Source organism: Poeciliopsis prolifica, unplaced genomic scaffold, assembly GCF_027474105.1.
Source record: "Poeciliopsis prolifica strain line A6 unplaced genomic scaffold, Auburn_PproV2 SCAFFOLD003, whole genome shotgun sequence".
In the NCBI taxonomy this organism is placed as follows: Eukaryota; Metazoa; Chordata; class Actinopteri; order Cyprinodontiformes; family Poeciliidae; genus Poeciliopsis; species Poeciliopsis prolifica.
This window is the reverse complement of record NW_026562378.1, coordinates 11,816,976-11,833,110: the sequence shown is the minus strand read 5'-3', so window position 1 is coordinate 11,833,110 and position 16,135 is coordinate 11,816,976. Positions and strand designations below refer to the sequence as shown.

At 37.6% G+C, this 16,135-nt stretch overlaps 1 protein-coding gene across 3 annotated transcripts; it reads left to right on the top strand.

Annotated features, from left to right (window-relative positions):
- Positions 1 to 3,256: 3,256 nt before the first annotated feature.
- os9 (OS9 endoplasmic reticulum lectin) lies at positions 3,257 to 15,363 on the top strand. 3 transcript variants are annotated; one of them, XM_055026779.1, is made up of 15 exons: positions 3,257 to 3,450; positions 3,814 to 3,996; positions 5,450 to 5,513; positions 6,150 to 6,226; positions 6,532 to 6,630; positions 6,884 to 7,085; positions 7,298 to 7,465; positions 7,572 to 7,720; positions 8,185 to 8,233; positions 8,410 to 8,489; positions 8,563 to 8,766; positions 9,378 to 9,573; positions 9,939 to 10,106; positions 10,461 to 10,570; positions 12,945 to 15,363. In XM_055026779.1, exons 1-15 carry the CDS (start codon positions 3,301 to 3,303, stop codon positions 13,080 to 13,082), a joined length of 2,037 nt encoding a protein of 678 aa, XP_054882754.1. In that variant the 5' UTR covers positions 3,257 to 3,300; the 3' UTR covers positions 13,083 to 15,363. The 3 variants fall into 3 exon arrangements, with proteins under 3 accessions (XP_054882754.1, XP_054882752.1, XP_054882755.1); XM_055026777.1 differs by having other exon boundaries at positions 8,407 to 8,489; XM_055026780.1 differs by lacking the exon at positions 9,939 to 10,106 and having other exon boundaries at positions 8,407 to 8,489.
- The last annotated feature ends 772 nt before the right edge of the window (positions 15,364 to 16,135 follow it).

The window sequence follows — 16,135 nt, the reverse complement described above, 5'->3', positions numbered from 1 at the left end:
TTCATACTTATTTTATTTCAGACTAATCAAAAGGCACAATTCATGCTTTATTCAAATACTCTTTACATCAGTTAAGAAATTTATTTTACAAAATAGATGGTGATTTTCTTACTGTTTTTCCAGAATATGACTTACTTTGGACAGTTTACCCTCAACATTCGTGTAGAAAAGGTTTAGGTTTAAGGCACACATACATTGTTGTTTCAAAACCTTCGTCTTTATTATGTGGCCCACTAAAGACTGTGTATGAGTCAATGTTTAAGATAGTTCTTTTTTTTTTCCAAATAATGTTTGACATGATGGAACTTACATTTTCTAAGTGTTTTCTTTTCATGTTTCTATTTTATATTGGAAATTTACAGTAGCAAGCTGTATGGGAATTCAACAGTAATGGTACCATAGAAAAACTGTAATATACTGGCAACACAGCTGCCAGTAGTCTACTGTAAATCTGATTAAAAACAGCAATGTGCTGTAATCAAAAGATTTCTTTTGTGACGGTAATATACTGTAAAGTTGATTACAGTAAGGGTACTGTATATTAACGGTATAATGCTGGCAACCCTGATGCCAGCATTTTACTGTAAAAATACAGGGCAACTTGTTACAGTGTAACTAGCTATTTAAACAAGAAAGCGAAGGGAAAATCAGATATGCAGAACCAAAACTGATTTGGTTTTGTCCCCCTTTTTGGATGAGTGTGATGAGGTAGAGGGGATGTATTGCCACAAGGTTTCTTTGCTGTATCCACTCACGTGTTTGTAGAGGAAAATATAAAACTTCCACAGGGCTCCGAAATAAGGATGCAAAACAAAAATCTTTTTTGTGAGATATCCTTTACAAGAGCAGTTGTATTTTATCTAACCTTCACAAACAACTACGGTTGAAAAACCGTGTGGCTCTGTAGATAAACTAGCAGCGCCTTTCCTTTCTTCCTTGTTAACGCTACAGCGTCCACACCTCATTTGCATAAATTGCGAAATGGACACTTAAACTATAAACATACAACTTACAATAAAACACTCATTGACAACAAAACATTACAAAATTAGCTACATGCAGTACTAATAATTCTTCCTAAACTTCAATAAATTCACTTATTAAATTACATATTAAACAAAATGTTTTAACAATAACTGAATATTACTTCACATTAACTTGGCCTCTGTTAAGAATTAAAAAGAGGAATAACTTGCCAGGAATTTCTTAATTTAGCTCGTTAATTAATTCTTTGTCCCGAATTCTTGTGTCTGTGTAAGTGTGCAGAGAGAAAAGAGCAATCATACGACGTCAGACTTCAGATATTCAGAGTTTCATCCAGAGAAATTCAATCCAAGAACTTTACAATAAGCATCTCACCTAGATTTTCAAAAGTCCAAGACATGACAAAACAGAGACAAAGAACTGAGTAAAAAAAGACAAAAGAATAACAGAAGATGCATCCTCTGGGAAACTCTCACTCAGCACAAAGAGATTCGAACTTTTGCTGTAAAACAAACCATTTTTTATAGAATGTGTATTCTCCTCATTTAAATATATGCATTAGGAGGTGTGTTCTTTTCCTTTGTGTGGACTGTCTTAATGTTAATTTTATTACCTCTAAGACCCAAACCCCCAGCTCTTCTCGTACCAGGCTCCGACCTGATTTACAGCGTGGAACTGGAATGTTATCTCTGCCTCAAGATGCTTTCACAAGAAACTAGTTGGTGTTTTTTTTTTAACCAAGCTTGTACAAAATGTAATGCTAAATAATGACTATAAGTTTGGATCTAATAAGTAACTAATTCGAAACATGCTTAAAGAAATATAGTTAATTCTAATATAGATAAAATTATTTATAAAAAGTTTTAAGATCCTAGTGAACTTTTGAACCATGCTCAGGAATTTGTTAATTGCCTGGCAGACAGGCTCCCTATCTAAAGAGATCCAAGGAGTCTAAGACTGCTTTCTGATTAGGAATTTCTTAAGTTCAGAGAGTCACCAGCTGTCCCAGTTTGGATCTGTATCTAAGTTTATCTTATCTTTAAAATTCTTATTTCAACACCTCCACAGGGGAAAAAAAACAAAACAAAAGAGATGGATGATGTCAGGTGACAGACTGGACTCAGACCTGCTCAAAACATGAGGCAAAACATTGTAAAACTCCACATGTTGCAGCTAAACTCTAAGATAGACAATGTGTGTGTGGAGCAATCAAAGAAAGAAAGAGAAAAGGAAGCAGGAGGCACTCTCTGCTTAAATTCTGGATCCAGACAGTCTAACATGCAGCAGACTCAAAACAACAAAGCAAAAAACATAACATGAGAATAACACAGAATTTAACTAGCAAAACATCAAGCAAGCATGCAACAGAGAAGCAATTCACGAAAAACATCTCATTCAGCCCAGTTATGTGACAGTCTTACTTTTTGTTGAAGTCAGTCAGGTTCAATCAGTGTCCAAAAATCCCAAAATTGAAGGAAAAGATAAAAAAATAAAAAATCTAAATTGATGCATATTTCTTTTGATTGTAGCATGCTATTTTTAATAACTCTGCAGTAAATTTGCTGTAAATTTGTACATTTACATTTACAGTCTCTTATTTTTATCTTTCTATTTCTATATAAATATACATATTTTATCTTAGTTTGAATGTGCATCCATTTACATTCAACTGGGAGCTTGTACACCTGAGTGGGATAATATTTCCATTCTATTAGAGAAACACTTTTATTTTGGTCTTCTTGAGCTCCATGTCCATGCTGTCCTTGGAGTGTAATTCCCACAGCAATTGTCAAATCCTTTACTGGTTACACATGTGTGAGAGTGTAAATGAATGGAAATCCATATAAACCATTATGTCAAACATGAAGCACATTTTAAGTACTTGTTTCATCCCAACAGCGTGCTCTTTTTGTTGTTATCCGTCATCATTTAATCATTTCATTTAAAATTTGGCAATGCAGGGGAACAGAAAACGAAGAAGCCATTTGTTTCTATGCAATGTGCCTCTTCCATCACGCCAATTATATTTATGCATGCTTCTCTCCAAAAGAGTGTGTTTATTTTAGGAGACAGACGCTGAAAGCCAGTCGTTGCCTTGCAAAATCAACAGCGCCGCCCCTTCAAAATCTGTCCCAGTCTTTCAAACAAACACACCCCAGAAACGGAACGCCCGCTGACGGACAGGAATGTGGTCCAATGAGAGCACGGGATTTATTTCCAGTGACCAATCAACGTCTACCATGTCAAGCGTTGTGTGTTTTGTTGCCAGTGGAGCGCCTGAGGGAGGAGGCGGTGGTTACGATCAGAGGGTTAACGATGGCCGCTTCCTCGGTGCGGTGGCTGGAGAGACTGTGCCTTGTTGTTTTGACATGTCCCCTCTGTGTCTCAGCCTTTTTGAACTTAGAGGAGCTAAATGAAATGAAATACGGAATTCAAATTCTTTCCGACCCCGTCATTTTGGGCCAGGTGAGTCGAGGCGTTTCGGACGCTAACGGTAACATGTAGCGCTTTGGCTAGGATGGAAGCTACTGTTTTTAGCGATAATGCTTCTGTGTGAGTCGTAATTGTTAACGTGTGCTAAGACGGTTGGTTCGTTTGGATTTCAAACATCTTCTTAAATCCGGACGTGAAGATGAACGGAGTAGTTGTGAGTTTACGTGCGCAGCTCATTGCAACAGCTGTCACTACATCTTTGACACAGGTAGCTTCTCTGTTTCCATCACAAGCACTTAACTATTTGGGAACCGTCCAGCTAGCTTGCTTACACATCAATGTTCACTGTTCATATGAAAAGCTAAAGCAGTTGTCGGGGCTGTCTTCTTGTTTTAGACCAAGACAGAGGAGGTCATGATGGTGTCCAATAAATACAAGCAGCTCTATGAATGTCGACTTCCAGCCCAGGCAGTCCGGTTTCATCAGGATCCAGCTTCTGAACCCGACTCGCAGGGCTACACTGGACCAGACATCCCGGAGCTGCTGAGGCCAATGCACAAAGTCCCTTGTCTTGTGAAGGTTGGTGCTTAAACGTATCTGTGTCTGCCTCCGCTTGTCTGTGTAATCCAGTTATCAGATGCTCAGCCTGTTAATTAATAAAGCGATTAGAAAGCGTTTGTCTCAAACTACAGCGCAGTGATAGTGGTTGAGCTTGTGCAGGAAAGTAGTTTATTACATGTGTAATTGCACATATTGCTCTTACACTGACTTTGCTACATGTTTGTGATTTTTACAATGTTACTGCTTAGACATTTTATTTCATACAAAGGTGCCTCAGTGTTATCAGAACTACTTGTTCTGCAATTGTACTTTGGATTTGGTTACTATTTCTACAAGATGAAACTATTTCCTGTAACCCGAGTTGTTTTACTGTTACTTTTATCTTTAAAAATGATGCAAGGTTGGCAGGCATAATGTTGCTCTTCTTTGATTGGAAACAGTACATAGTATCTTAGTATAAAACACAGTTTCCTTGGAAAAATCAGAAATTTGGCTGAAGTCTTCTCCAGATCCGGACAAGTTTGGAAAAGCAAAAACACTTGTGCTGTCAGATTTATATTCTCTGTTCTTTTCAGACATCTGAATTTTCAAAAGTAGGTTGCTCAACTTTGGAAATTCTAGTGGTTTCTCTTTTTAAAAAATACACAATCTCCATAGAGTAGATTTTCATAATCTATTTAAGTAGGTCTGGATTTCATTTGTATAACTGTCTTTGTTTTTCATTCAGTTTCTGTCAGTTGCACACTGAAAATCTACAGATGCAGAGAAATTTCCAGACTCTCAGAGGTTAACTGGACAGATTTATCTTAGTTAAGAGGACAGGTTATGATGATTTGTTAAAGAAAACAGTTAACAAACTGTGTTTAATTCACACATCTATTCATCGGTCAACTATTAAGCCATCTGTCCCCCCAGATTGATGTCTGTTTTTGAAATTTCAATATGTTTTACATCTAAATCATTGAACAAACATAAACACAGAAATCATGACATTTCTATAAGTAAAGGATTCTAAAAGGGAAAAATGTTAAGAAACCTCCTTTTAAGTGTATGCAAGTTTACTTTTTAGTCTTTAGTCACTAAGGTACACTATGGGAAAAAATGTGGACACAAGTGCCTTTTGGAGAAGTAATGAACTAGCAATTTTAAAGTTGTCAGCTTTTAACAACAACAAAAAAGGAAATTCTGGGGCACCAGATCCGTCCTGAATTCGATTCCTGACTTTGGAATCTTTGCTGCATGTCTTCCTCTCTTTGCTCCATCCCCATTTCTTGACTGGCAGCCAGCAATAGAAACTACAAAAACGAGCAAGTTTTGCAGTGAAGAAACACACAGTAGCCAACATTTCCCCAATTTTATAAGAAGACCTTCTAAGTTCACACAAAATAGATTCTTTTTTTCTCTGTGTTCTGAAGACAAAAGGAATGCAGGCTTTGAAAACTGCATAATCTACTGTCTTTGTTTATTGCAGACAAAGGACTGGTGGACATACGAGTTTTGTTACGGTCATCATATTAGACAGTATCACCTTGAAGGTAAAAACTATTCATTTCTTTAATTGACAATCATAAATGTAAAGTAAAAAGTATTTTTCTCTGATCTATATTTTTTCAGTCTTATCCATGAGTTAAACCAGGGGTGTCACTAGTCGGTCCTCAAGTGTTGGCACTCTACATGTTTTAGATTTCTCTCGGTGATGGTGACTACCTCCTAAGGCATGCTAATGTTCTGCAGAGGCCTGCTAAAGAGCCACCATTTGATCCACTTGTGTTGATTCAGCGAGAGAACTAAAACATGGAGGACACCGGCCTTTGACTCCAGACAATGCTGTAAACCAGGAACTCTTCTCTCATAGCCCGTTCTGTTGCGTTATGACTTGGTGTCAGTTCTTTGCAGGATTGTGTTTAAGTCATTCAGTTGCTTTTTTTTCCTCAGAATTGTCAAAGAATATAAAAGCCATCCTGTTTTAAATGATATATGAATGTTTTGAACAAAGATCTGAGATGCCGCCAAACACTTAGTAATAATCAGTAATAATTTAATTTATTATAGTAATGTTTAACTGAGCTCTCGTATTAGTCTGCAAATATCTTGTTCCAGATGAATGTTTTGTTTTCTTTTTAGACCTACACTGCCAATAAAACCTGTTTGACAAATGTGTTTTTTCCCAGACTCAGAAATCAAAGGGGATGTTCTCTTTCTGGGATACTATGAGTCTGAATTTGATTGGAACAATGAAACGGCAAAGGTGAGACTCACTTTTTCTTGTACGAATTGCATGTTGAATCACATCTTAACAAAAGTTTTTTTTTTTTTTTTTAAATGAAGTAGATGTGAAAAAAATTGTGAATACGTTTATTAGTTGTAATTTTTGTTGTGGAAACTGTAAAGGCATCAGAGACACGGCTCAAGACGTGTAACACGATAAAATAGGAACATAGTACATTTGATACTTTTTCAAGGCACTGAATGTCTTGTGTGTGTGTGTTTTTTTTTTTTTTTAAATAATCAGCTCTAACACATCATTTTACAACATATCTCTTCATCTTGCAGGCCTCTAAACAGCACAAACTGAAACGATACCACAGCCAGACCTATGTAAATGGGTCTAAGTGTGACCTAAATGGAAATCCTAGAGAGACTGAAGTCCGGGTGAGACATCTAAATTTACAAAATGATTGTAATCTGAGTAACCCAAGTAGCTGTGGTCGAAAAGGGCTAAAGTTCTATTTGCAGTTTCTTTTACATCCAGATTTATTTCCGTGTAAAACTCTGAGCACGACTGAATAACCAGCTTGTGTAACTTTCAAATGTTTGTAGCCTTCCCTTACAATGGGCTTAGAAGTTCCTTTCATTCTCCTGTATTGTCACAATCTGACTCTCGTATCGATTCTACTGTCTCCAGTTTGTATGTGAAGAAGGCTCGAGTGACTACATCGTCCGTGTGGACGAGCCACAGTCGTGCCGCTACGTGTTGACAGTTCACACCAGTCGCACCTGCCAGCATCCGTTTCTGCAGCCGCCGTCCTCCTCCAAGCCGCAGGGCATCGTGTGCCAGCCGGCTCTGAGTGCACAACAGTACATGGATTATGTGAAGGCTCAAGTCTGTGAGTGAACAGAAACACCAGGTTCACAATGCAGGTTCAGATGGAAACGTATACATTTTTTTTTTTTTTTTGCTTTGTATGCTGCTTTAATAGCAGTACGGTCAGATGAAGTGAAATAATTGATCTAATTTATTCGTTATTTACAAGTGTAAAACATAACAGGATGCGTGACGACATGTCTGCTGCTGCTCTGTTCCTCTGACTGCTCCCAGCGGACACGAAGCGTAAAGTGGAGCAGATCTCCGAGGAGCTGAAGAATCTTGATGAGATGCTGGCTGGTAATGAAGGTGCAGATGGGACAGTCGAGGTAACAGCAGAGGAAACCACTCCTCCGCCAAACAGCTACCAAGATGCGTCAAATGGTAAAACGCAAACTTCAGGTACTTGGAGTATATTTTTCAGTTACATGTATTAAGATTACATATTCAGAATGCAAACTGCAGTATTTTTCTTATTTAGAAGGATGGCTTTTTTTTTGTTTTTAAGCGGAAAATTCTGACGTGTCTGAAGACGCACCGTCTGAAGACACACCGTCTGAAGACACACCGACCGAAGAGACGGATGATGCAGAGTTTTGGGAAGGAGTAACAAAACCTGGGAAATTAAAATCCACAGCTTCTCATCAAGACAATGAGGTACTGAACTATACAGCAACACCAAGATGAAACACTGTGGAAATTCACACGTTTTTCATGATGATTTATGAGTTTGTTGCAAATTTTCCATGAAAATGGTTAAAAACCTTGGGTTTAAGAGGTGTTAACTCCCACCTGTAGGTGGTAGTGTTTCTTACCTCTGCTTCACTGCTGCCAAAGCATTTATAATAGTCAAGTTAAAGTCTGTGACTGATATGGCAAGCAACAAAAAGTCACATTTGCATTTTTGCAACCTTGACACTTCAATTTTCCTGTTCTGTTGTTTGTTTATTTCATTTGTCTCGGAGCACTCTCCAAATCTTCAGTAGGAAATCGCACGCAGGCTCTATCAGATGTTTTTTAAAAAGCCTTTTTGCACTTCCATTATTTACCACTAGTGGGTGTAATTTTCTTTTTTCTATTGAATCTTTCACGATCTTAACTAAATGTTTTCCTTTTGAAAGGTGGTGAATGGTGATTCTAACTCACTAGCAGACAATGAAGCAGAAGAAGGTACTGTTAAAAGAATGAAGAGAAAAGTTTACTACTATTCAGTTCACTGCTTTACAACCATAAACATTTAAACGTTTGCTATTATATTATTTACTTTGTTACTTACTTCTTAGAACCATATGTGTCTAAGTACCCCTTGGTCATTGTTGATGTGATTTTATGTTTCCGTTAAGCAGAACGATTCAACTTTAAAATCATCACAGACCCAGCAGACCTGATGAAGTTTGTTCAACACCTTAAGGAGAGCAACAGGAAGGTCAGGACTTTCCCTACATTTCCTTGTTTTTGTGTGGCGCAAATTTCCTGACATATAAATTCTTTTGTTACAGAAAGCAGAAAACCAGGCTGTAAGTAGAGGAGAGAAGTCAACAGGCGACAGACATCCAGGGAAACTCAGGGGGGAGGAGAGAGATGAAGATGAGAACTTGCTGGAGGAGTTCGAGGATGAGATGGCCGACCTCTCTGTGCCTTCTGAGAAGATCGAAGAGATAAAAGAAGAAATGCAGAAGGAGTTTGACAACATCATAGATGAGGTTTTAACCCCAAGATAATACTTTAAACACAGCAGACAATTATGACCCTGTTTTTTCCAAATGCAACACCCTTCAAAAAGATGAGTTGTGCGATACATATCTGATTGTTTTCAAAGTGTCTGCAGTCTGAACAGCCATGTTGCACTTTATGCTATTGAGGAGAAACATGCATGCATCATAATTCTTCTTCCTTTGTGTTATTGTGTCATCTCCCATCTCCCAATGACTTTAAATTGAAGTATTTATCACATTTTAAATTTAAAACTACTTTATCGTTCCCAAAGGGAATTTTTTTTACCTATAATAGATCCAGTTTCTAAATGAAATTATTGAAATAAATGAATGCTGCCGTAACTCGTATTAATTCACTCGCACACTTTACTTCACGCTTACCTTCTTCTTCTGCGCATGTGAGTCATTTTAGTTTTGTAAGACGTTCACACACAAGTCCTATTGCAGTTGCATCATTCAGTAATAAAATAGGGACAAACATTGGACTTAAAAAATAAATCATAATTGAGCATCAAGACCTGCAGTGTGAATGTAGCCTTAGACATCTAATTTGTGGTATTTAAGTGAACCTGAATGTCGTCATTGTGTTTGTGTTGCAGGCCCAGCAGGAGATGGAAACAGAGGGACTTAAAGGAGAGTTTGATCGCACTCAGGCAACACAGGCTCTGGAGACGACTTTGGATAAGTTACTGGATCATCTGGAGGAGAAGAACGTTGAAGACGCCCAGCAGCAGAAGGTCCAACGGACCAATGACCCGAGCAGAGGCAGCCCCAGCTTGGCTCCTCAGCAGCCAGGTAACCATCACGGGCCTGAAGCCCTGGGCCGCCGTCATCCTGTGCATGTTTGTCGTCATCACCACCACTCATGATCATCTGTAATGCTGTTATATTCTTCATCTCAGAAAACGGAGAACGTCATGCAAAAATAAGAAATGGTCTCAGATTAAATTCTTAGTCAGTTTGTGGTCTTTTGCTGCCATTAATTTAGATGTGGGTGACTTAGTTTTCATCAATAAAATCAAAACTGAAATGAATGAAAACAAACCCATTTACCTGAATTCGCCGCGCCACAGAAATGTCCCTGAAAAGGTTCTGGCCTGTGACGCTGCTGATGGGTTTTGAGGTGAATTGTCTCTTCTGTCCCTTTTTTGTCGCCTCAGACCAAGCAGCTGACGACCACGTTAAGATCAAAATTACTAAGTATAAGACGGGCAGCAGCCCTGATGGTGAGGTCAAAGTTCAGGAGATGGGCGAAGGAGATCCCCAGTGGCAGCACATAAAGGACGTGGTTAAAGAGCAGCTAGAGAAGGCAGGACTAAAGGCTGAAGGTACGGAGGGGCAGTGCGGCTATACACACAGCCTTTTATCTTTTCCATCGCCTGTCTTTAGCTTTATTGCTTTCTGTCTCCTTGTATCTTATCTTTACATCTTTTATAAAAGTTTTCCAGACCAGTACTGCCATGAAAACGGCGACAAATCCTCTCTGTGCTTCTTCAAAATAGATTGTAGCTGTATGCCAAAGCTTATTTAAAAGATAATTGGAGTTGAGGGGTTTGTCATTTCTGTGCCTCCTTTCATCCACTCTTCTGTTCACTCCATTCATTCTTATTAATCTGTCGTTCAGCTGTGTTGCTCTTGAACTATCTGTGTGATCGTGTTTTATCCTTGTGTCCTTGTTAAAGGTAAAATTGAGGTGAAGATTTTAACGCGAAAGAATGCAGAGGATACGGGCGATCAGTGGCTGACTGAAGAAGACACCAAGTCCTTCAGGGAGCTGCTTATAAACCTCTTGGTAATTTACCCATAAGTCAATGTGACCTAAATGCAAACACTTTGTTTGAAACTAGCTGTGGAGTTCACAGACAGAGTCAATAAATCAGATTATTATTGAAAAACTCCATCTAGTTTCACAGTGAGTGTCTTTCTGCCTGTAATGATCTTTATTTCCTTCTGGGAAATGCACTGATGATGGAGCATTTAATTTAACTTTATCTTAACAACAGTTACAATAAGATAAATAGCATTTATGCAAATTAAAATCACTTGATCAGCTTTGTATCCAACATTTATGCTGATCTTAATTACAACATTCTGCTATTGTGTTTCACCCAGGAAAATCTTAACATTACACACCCTCAGAACTGAGGTTTTCTCTAATTTTAATAATTCTTAAAGTGAAAACTGAAATATAAAGTGAGGCCATATTTACAATGAAATTTTAAACCTACAAGACCCAGATTAGACTCTAATCAAGTGATCTTGACTCCGGTTTTCATATTAGCTTTAATTTAAGTTGAAACAAATGTCTATCTAATGCCCCTTTGGATGGAGAAAGTCTTTCAATTTTTTTTAGGATCAATAAATGGTTAACCGCTGTGAGCTGAAATTTCCTGTTGGGCTTTTGCAACATAAGAGCATGTAACTGTTTAAAAACTTGTATCTGTTTTAGCTTGTATCTGTTCTAAAATTCCTCAAACTGCAATTTGAGTTTGAAACATTAGCAGCTTGTGCAAATTTAAAGTAAAAGTGTCTCCCATAATTCAGTCATAAAAGTTAAGTACGACACCACAGTCGACCTTTTCTGATCGCGTTAGCTCCTGTTCTCTGTTGTTGCAGTTTCTGCTGCTTTGATGGGAGTCTGAATTGAATTATAAAACTTTCTGAAACTGGCTATATTGAATTCTAAAACATAAAAATGTAAAAGATAAAAGGCATCTTGAATGAAATAACCATCGTCTGTTTTGGTAAAGTAAAAATAGCAGCTTTAATAGAGTTTAAGCGCTCTACTTTTCTAACTGAATAACCCTGAGGAAAACATGGCACAATAATAATCCATTAAAAAATAAATAAAAAACAGAGCAAAGGAGGTAATGTATCAGTGATGACTCTTGGGTTGGGTTCCATCCAACCAATTCAAAGTTTATAGTTCCACTCTCAGGTTTCATGTGTGTCCAAATTCATAAAGGTAGAAAGAACTAAGTAACAGCACTCATTCAGGTTGTAAATTATAAAGCGTCTGTGTGGATTATTCTGATTTTCAGCAAACCTTTTATTTCATTTATTGACTTATTTTATATTGTAGAGAATAAGCGACTGTCAGTAAATCCTAATACCTCTGACTGAGAGCAACTGAAGGCGTCTGTTTTTTGAAGTAGTTGGCGGATGCTTTCCAAAGCTTGGAAAGTTTTTTTTATTCTACAAGCTGACTGATCCAGGTTGACCCAGTTTGCGCACAAAGACGATTCTGATTCAGCTTCAAGGGACTTGTCTGGGCACGCTGTGCAGAGTTCCTTCCCCTTTTCTCAGTCTGTTATTGCTGACATCACAGTGAGATTTAAAACTTGTAAAAACGGAAATCTTCTCTTATACTGTTCTGGCATTTTTAGGCATTACTTGGCCTCTCATTCAGTTAATCAGAGAGCTATTTTAGTTTAACAGGGCAGCCACTACCAACTTTTTCTTTTCCTTTTAAAGGTAGAAATAGAGGTTGGTGTTCTCCTGTGTAACATTCACCACAACATTGTTGTTGGCAACGGGTGCCAACATTTTTGTCAAAAAATCACAACAACATGAAGGAAGTTAATTAAGAAATAAAGCACAACTAATAGAGATGATCTTTTGTGTTGCATTGGCTGCAACATTTGTCTTGAAGTCTGCTTGGATGTGTAATCAGACCAGGAGCGATGGGAGTTGTGCAGCTGTGCTGCAGTGACGACTTCTGTCATAATCATAAAGTTCAGCCAATGTTTACATCCAGATTTAATGCTTCTGGCTTTTTCTTCTGCAGAACTATGATGCATTTCTCACATCATTGACGTAAAAGTAAAATGTGACATGACTGTTCAGGCGTTTGAAAACAAATGGATAATTAGCCGATGCAATACCACATATGGGAGTGGGACAAATCCTAATTTTTTGGGAGAAAAGATCAGAATTGGGCCATTGAGACAGCCATGTAAAAGTCACATAAGTCAAAAAGAGGTTTGGTTTGCATTTGCCAGTATTTGCTGTTGACTCTGGAGTCTGCATCGCACCACTCCTCTCTGTTGAACCAATAAGCCCGTAGAGATTTAGAAGCATGCGCTTTTAATCAAATTTTAACGTTGCAAGTAAAATAACACTGGATCTGTCTGATTTTTTTTTTGTTTGTTTGTTTTACTCCACAGACTGGAGGCACAGAGGAGGTTTATAAAGAACAAAAGAGACAGCAGGAGCTTGAAAACAACTACAGGTTTGTATGGGGAGAAAGTCAAGAGGAAACCCAGTCATCGAGCCCGACGGACTCGGATGATGTGGACATTTGAGCTCACGGTGTACATTCACTGCCCCTGCTGCGATGAACTCCTGTGGAGACCAGAGGGTGGAGGACTATAAATTGTTTCCACAGTTTGTTTGAAAAGCCTGATCAATTATTGCTGTTGAATCTGATAAATGGTATGTAACTCTGCTGTTTGCACATTCAGAAAATAATTTATTGTGAACTGAAAAGGCAATAATGTTGGTGTCTGCAATAGACAACATTCAGATGCTGCACAAAGTTTGTGTGAGCTGCACTTGTGCAGTTGAATGAAGTTATGCATTTTCCCTTTTTTGATGGGATTCAGTTTATAGAAGGCCGACAGAACCTGATGACATGAGGCGAATATGTTTCTAGAAACATTTTCTATCTTTACTGAACATATACATCGACTTCTGAAGCTGCAATCAGTTCTGCGCTGTCTTCAATGCTGCCATTCACTTCACAGTTCGTACTTGCTAATTTGTCAGACGTGTGAAATTCTGTACCTTGGACTGCATATTTGTCATACTGAAAAGTATATGACAACAACAACAAGAATCAACGTCAAAACCTGACAAATTTAACAACAAAAATCACAATTATTCACAGCTGTATCTTTTATTTGTTTTATTGAGTTTTATGTGACATATCAACAGAGCACAAAATCCAAAGTGAAAGGAAATGCACACTGTATTCAGAGGTGTTTTAGTAATTAAAATATAAAAAATGTGGCTTGCATTTGTATTTAGTTTCCTGAGTTAATACAATATTGATCCAGAGTTTGCTTTAATTTACGATTCAAGTCACTCAGCTTGAAACATAAAAAATAACTTGAAATACGAGGGAATGGAGCGGCTCTTAGTCATATTTAAGTCTGCACTTTGGCCTATTGTTAATCTTTAGTAAGTCTGGGGTAGATCATTTTATGGTGGCTCTGGATGAAGATTTAGGGTTGTTGCTTTACTGGAAGCTGCACCCTTGACCCAGCCTCAATGCTTATGCATCCTGCAACCAGTTTTTTATTTTTATTTTTTTATTTTAGGATTTTCCTGTTATTTAGCTCCACCACACTTCACATTAACTCTGCTCTTTCCACATATACCTGTCTTTCCACAGAATGACTTTCACGTCACATTAATGTTGTGCTCGTTGTGACATGGGTGTCAGTTTTCCATCATATATTGTATAAAAAATTAAGTTGCAGTCTCAACTCGGCAGATCACCTTCTCTCAGATGTTCACTGGGTTTCTATCATGGCCTTTGGTGTACTTTAAACAGAGCTTCATGTCTTTTTTTTTTTTTAATGCTTCTTGCCGTTTCCACAAAGGGAAGTCTTGTGGAAATGATAACTTGTGGTTGTCTTGTCAATACATCCTCCCACCTGAGCTGTGGATGGCTGCAGCTCCTCCAGTATTACCAGATTGATGCTGTGTTTGCCGAGCCTGTCTTTGCTGTAGTTGTGCAGCACCTCTTCCGTTTTTGTACGACTTGAATGGTGCTCTGCAATGGGCATTTTGCAACTTATCTCTGCTTTAAATTTCTCCACAACTTTATCTCTGACGTGTTGTCTGTCCTCTTTTTCTCTTCATGATGTTTGTTCACCAACAAACTTCAGAAGCCTTAAGAGAACAGCTGTATTTGTAGTGAGATTAAATTACACTCAAAGCCATTTACCAATTAGCTGCTTGTGGTTTTATTTAGGGACTTTAAAGTAAAAGAGGTAAAGCACTTTTCAGATTTGTATTTGTCTTATATAATTTGAAATCCATTCACATTTGTCTATTTCTCAAAAGTTTACAACTTGGTGACCAATTGTGTTGATTGGTCATTTAAAATCCCAATATAATACCTTTACGTTTGACGAAACATGAAGCCGTTTAACAGATATAAATAGTTTTGAGCAGCTCTGTATATGTGCACAAACTCTTGCCCCAAATATGACTGATTTTTCTGCCAAATACAAATTAAAGGAATTCTAAATGGTTCAATGAACCATTGTCGTGCAACAAGGTTTTCAAAACACGTGTGTTTCTATTTGTTTGTGACAAAGATAGTTAATTTATATTAATTTAGCAAAAAAGAGAAAAACAAAAACATGCGACCATTTTCTGTAAGGTTCATCTTGTGAAATGAATGAATTCAGATGTGGCTTTAAAGGGCTGAATTTGTATAGTTTGTGAATAATTCTGCTTCTTGGAGCTCTGTTTGTACATAATTGTTGCCAGTTAATCATTAAATTGTTTCTGTTGTGTTTTAACACAAATTAAGTGGAGAATAAACTCCTTGAGTAAATGTGTTTAACAATACAGACTGTGTGCTTTTGTTATATAACTCCAAATGATATAATGGTGGAATGGTGTTTTATTTAAACCGGTATTATGCGCATGGTAAGTGCATTCAGGCAATAGGGGTGTGTTTCATTGCATAGTCACTGAATTATCGAGGAACCTGGCTTTGTTAGAATTAATGAGTTTGCTGACTGTCAATGTAGTGCATTTATAAAGCAAACAAAAAAAGGTCATCTGGCCAAATTGCTTTAGTTGTTTGACACTTCATCTTTTATATGCGCTACCTTCCAATGAATTCAAAACTGCTACATGTGCTATGGTCTTTCACAGTGCAAATCACCAGATGAGACCTAAAATTAAACCAGAGGTTGATATTGACAAGGAAATGTATGATCACTGAATCTCTAAATGTGAACATTGAAATTAAAGCAGAAGGGGGGAAAAAAACAGGAAGCCAAAATTGTCACATCTGATGCACATACCAAATGTTAGATTGTCTAGCCTGTCTGTCCCCCTAAACCTAATAAAAAAAAACTGATTCCACTTAACAACCAGTTAACTTTAGTAGAAATATGCTGCAATAATTGCACAGATATTTCAACATAGACTTGTGCATTGATGCACAGTTATCTCCTAAATTTTTGTTTTTTTTTTGCTAAAGTTTTTGGTTATTATTTTTAATGTCTGTGTTTGTACTGTCCTATGCACAGCTTGAAATGACGGTCTTCGTTCTGTGTTGTCGGTTTTTGTTAATTAAAATGTTGAAAACATGCAATCTAAAGTGGTGTTA